The sequence below is a fragment of the Nicotiana attenuata genome, chromosome 2, assembly GCF_001879085.1.
Source record: "Nicotiana attenuata strain UT chromosome 2, NIATTr2, whole genome shotgun sequence".
Taxonomy (NCBI): Eukaryota; Viridiplantae; Streptophyta; class Magnoliopsida; order Solanales; family Solanaceae; genus Nicotiana; species Nicotiana attenuata.
In genome coordinates, this window is record NC_031990.1 from 27,195,946 (window position 1) to 27,199,193 (window position 3,248).

Consider the following 3,248-nt stretch of genomic DNA (forward strand, 5'->3'; position numbering starts at 1 on the left):
TAATGTGTACGCAGACCTTACCCCTACCTTACGAAGGTAGAGAGACTCTTTCTGATAGACCCCCGACTCAAGAAAAACTAAAAGGAATCAGAAATAACAAGTAGTAACCATATCAAGCAAAGGTGATATAATAGCCGGAGCGAAAGTAACGACATATAGTAAAAGAAATATACGGATACGAGAAAATGAAAGTACGAGAGTAACGCTTATAATACACGCCCGTTTAACTACTACCTTTCTACCCTAATTCTCAACCTCCATACCTTTCTATAAAGGGTCATGTCCTTAGTAAGTTAAAGTAGCGCCATGTCATGCCTAATCACCTCTCCGCAATACTTCTTAGGCCTCCCTCTACCTCTTCTCAGCCCCTCCCTCCTCCATTGCCAACCTCTCACACCTCCTCACTGGGGCATTTATGCACCTCCTCTTCACATGCCCGTACCATCTCAATCTAGCTTCCCTCATCTTGTCTTCTACAGGTGTCACTCCCACCTTTTCCCGAATATCAACATTTCTTATCCTATCCAATCGGGTATACCCACACATCCATCTCAACATCCTCATTTCCACTACTTTTATCTTCTGGACATGGATGTTTTTGACAGGCCAACACTCCGTCCCATATAACATAGTAGGTCTAACCACCACTCTGTAGAACTTACCCTTAAGTCTTGGTGGCACCTTCTTATCACACAAGAACCCCGAAGCGAGCCTCCATTTCATCTATCTTGCTCTATTACGATGTGTGAAATCCTCGTCTATCTCAACATTAGCTTGAATAATAGATCCCAGGTACTTGAAACTCCCCTTCTTAGGGATGACTTGTGAATCCAGCCTCACTTCCCCATCCACATCATTGGTTGCGTCGCTAAACTTGCATTCCAAGTACTCTGTTTTAGTCCTGCTCATCTTGATACCTTTTGACTCCAGCGTTTGTCTCCAAACCTCCAGCCTCGCATTAACACCACCCCGTGTCTTGTCAAATAGTACTATATCATCTATAAATAGCATGAACCATGGCACCTCCTCTTGAATGTGCCGCGTCAGAACATCCATCACCAAGGCAAATAAGAATGGGTTAAGCGTGAATCCCTGATGCAAGCCCATCCCGACAGGGAAGTGTTCCAAGTTGCCTCCCACTGTCCTAACCCGGGTCTTAACGCTATCATACATATCCTGAATCACCCTAGTATAAGCTACGAGCACACCTCTAATCCCCATATACCTCCGAAGAACCTCCCTCGGGACTTTGTCATAAGCTTTCTCCATATCAATAAACACCATGTGCAAGTCCTTCTTTATATCCCTATATCGCTCCACTAGTCTCCTAATAAGGTGAATAGCTTCAGTAGTCGATCTCCCTGGCATGAATCCAAACTGATTCTTGGAAATAGACATACTACTTCTCACCCTAACTTCCACCACCATCTCCCAAACTTTCATGGTGTGACTTAGCAGCTTGATGCCCCTATAGTTGTTGCAATTTTGGACATCCCCCTTATTTTTGTACACCAAAATCATCGTACTCCCCCTCCATTCATCATGCATCTTCATCGTCTGAAAAATGACATTGAACAACCTAGTAAGCCACTCCAATCCTTGTTTGTCTGCGGTCTTCCAAAATTCTATAGATATTTCGTCTGGCCCGATTGCTCTACCCCTGTACATCTTGCGCATAGCCCCTACAACCTCTTCAACCTTGATTCGCCTACAATACCCAAAATCACAACGATTCTCAGAGAACTCCAAGTCCCTGCGCATGATATCCATGACCCCCTCATCGTTCAAGAGTTCATGGAAGTACGTCTGCCATCTACATCTAATGCATGCATCATCCCCCAATACATTTCCATCCTTGTCTTTGGTGCACCTCACTTGGTCTAGGTCACGGGACTTCTTCTCTCTCACTTTGGCCATCCTGTATAGCTTCTTGTCCCCGCCTTTGGCCACCAGTTCTTCATACAACCTTCCAAACGCTGCATTCTTAGCCTCTGTAACGGCTAATTTCGCCTGCTTCCTATACATCTCCTCCTCGTCCCTTCTCTCTACTAGCTTACGCTACTTTATTGGTTTCCACTTTTCTTGAACTTATCTATTTCACCACCAGTCCCCTTTATGTCCATTAGGGTAGCCCTTCGAGACCCCTAACACCACTCTAGCAGCTTCCCGGATGCAATTCGCTGTCGAGGTCCACATATTACTCGCCTCCCCAGTATTCCTACAGGAGCCTACAATTTGCAACTTCTCCCCTAATTGTAAGGCGATCTCCGTAGTCAAGGCTCCCCACTTGATCTTTGGTTGGACACACATGGCTCTCTTGCTCCTCCTCCTCTTAATCTCCGAAATCCATAACCAAGTGCCTATGTTGGGCCACTATGTTCTCGCTCGGGATAACCTTGTAATCTGAGCATAAACCTATATCGCATTTTATGAGGAGCAGATAGTCAATCTGGGTCTTGGCTACCATACTATGAAAGGTGACCAAATGCTCCTCCCTTTTGTGGAAACACGAGTTAGCTATAACCAAAGCAAATGCTTTAGCGAAATCCAAAAGTGAGGTACCTCCTTTGTTTCTATCACCAAAACCGGAGATGTCGTGCACTAAGTCGTAACCTCCAACAGACGCCCCAATATGGCCATTGAGATATCCACCTATGAATAGCTTGTCAGAGTGTGGAATACCTCATACAACCTCATCCAAATCCTCCCAGAATTACCTTTTAACCTCCTCATCCAAGCCCACTTGAGGTGCATAAGCACTAATAACATGAACATTCCACCCTCCAACAACTTGCTTAATACACATTAGTCTATCGTTCACCCGTCTCACATCTACCACTAGCTCCCTAAGTTCCCTATCAACCAAAGTATCTACCCCATACCTGCTACTTCCGCCTCCTGAGTACCATAGTTTAAACCCATCTACATCCTGAGCAATAGTATCCATCCACCTAGTCTCCTGGACACAAGCTATATTGGTCTTCCTCTTCAAGAGAATCTTAGCTAACTCATTAGACTTCCCCGTTAATGTCCCTATGTTTTAGACCCTATTCTCAACTTAGAAGCACCCTTATTCCCCTCGCCCCCAACCCCCGCCCCACCTGAGGACATGACCTTATTCTACCATTGTTCACCATTGCCACTATAGGAATATAAAGCAAACCCTACCAAAGTATAAGCCAATAGACAAAAGGAAAGAATAACTCCTAGAGCTTAATGCACTAATTAAAGGCCAAGATAAGAAAAAA

At 44.8% G+C, this 3,248-nt stretch overlaps 1 protein-coding gene across 1 annotated transcript; it reads right to left on the minus strand.

Annotated features, from left to right (window-relative positions):
- LOC109217727 lies at window positions 2,333-2,947 on the minus strand. The gene is made up of 2 exons (XM_019381994.1): window positions 2,718-2,947; window positions 2,333-2,573 (listed from the first exon to the last, which is right to left on the minus strand). Exons 1-2 carry the CDS (start codon window positions 2,945-2,947, stop codon window positions 2,333-2,335), a joined length of 471 nt encoding a protein of 156 aa, XP_019237539.1.

Bases quoted from the DNA above. Each gene is read 5' to 3' on its own strand.
- LOC109217727 (XM_019381994.1), bottom strand. From the start codon at position 2,947: ATGGATACTATTGCTCAGGATGTAGATGGGTTTAAACTATGGTACTCA. The intron at 2,574-2,717 runs GTAATTCTGGGA...TTTTGGTGATAG, and splicing joins TTGGATGAGGAGGTTAAAAG to AAACAAAGGAGGTACCTCAC.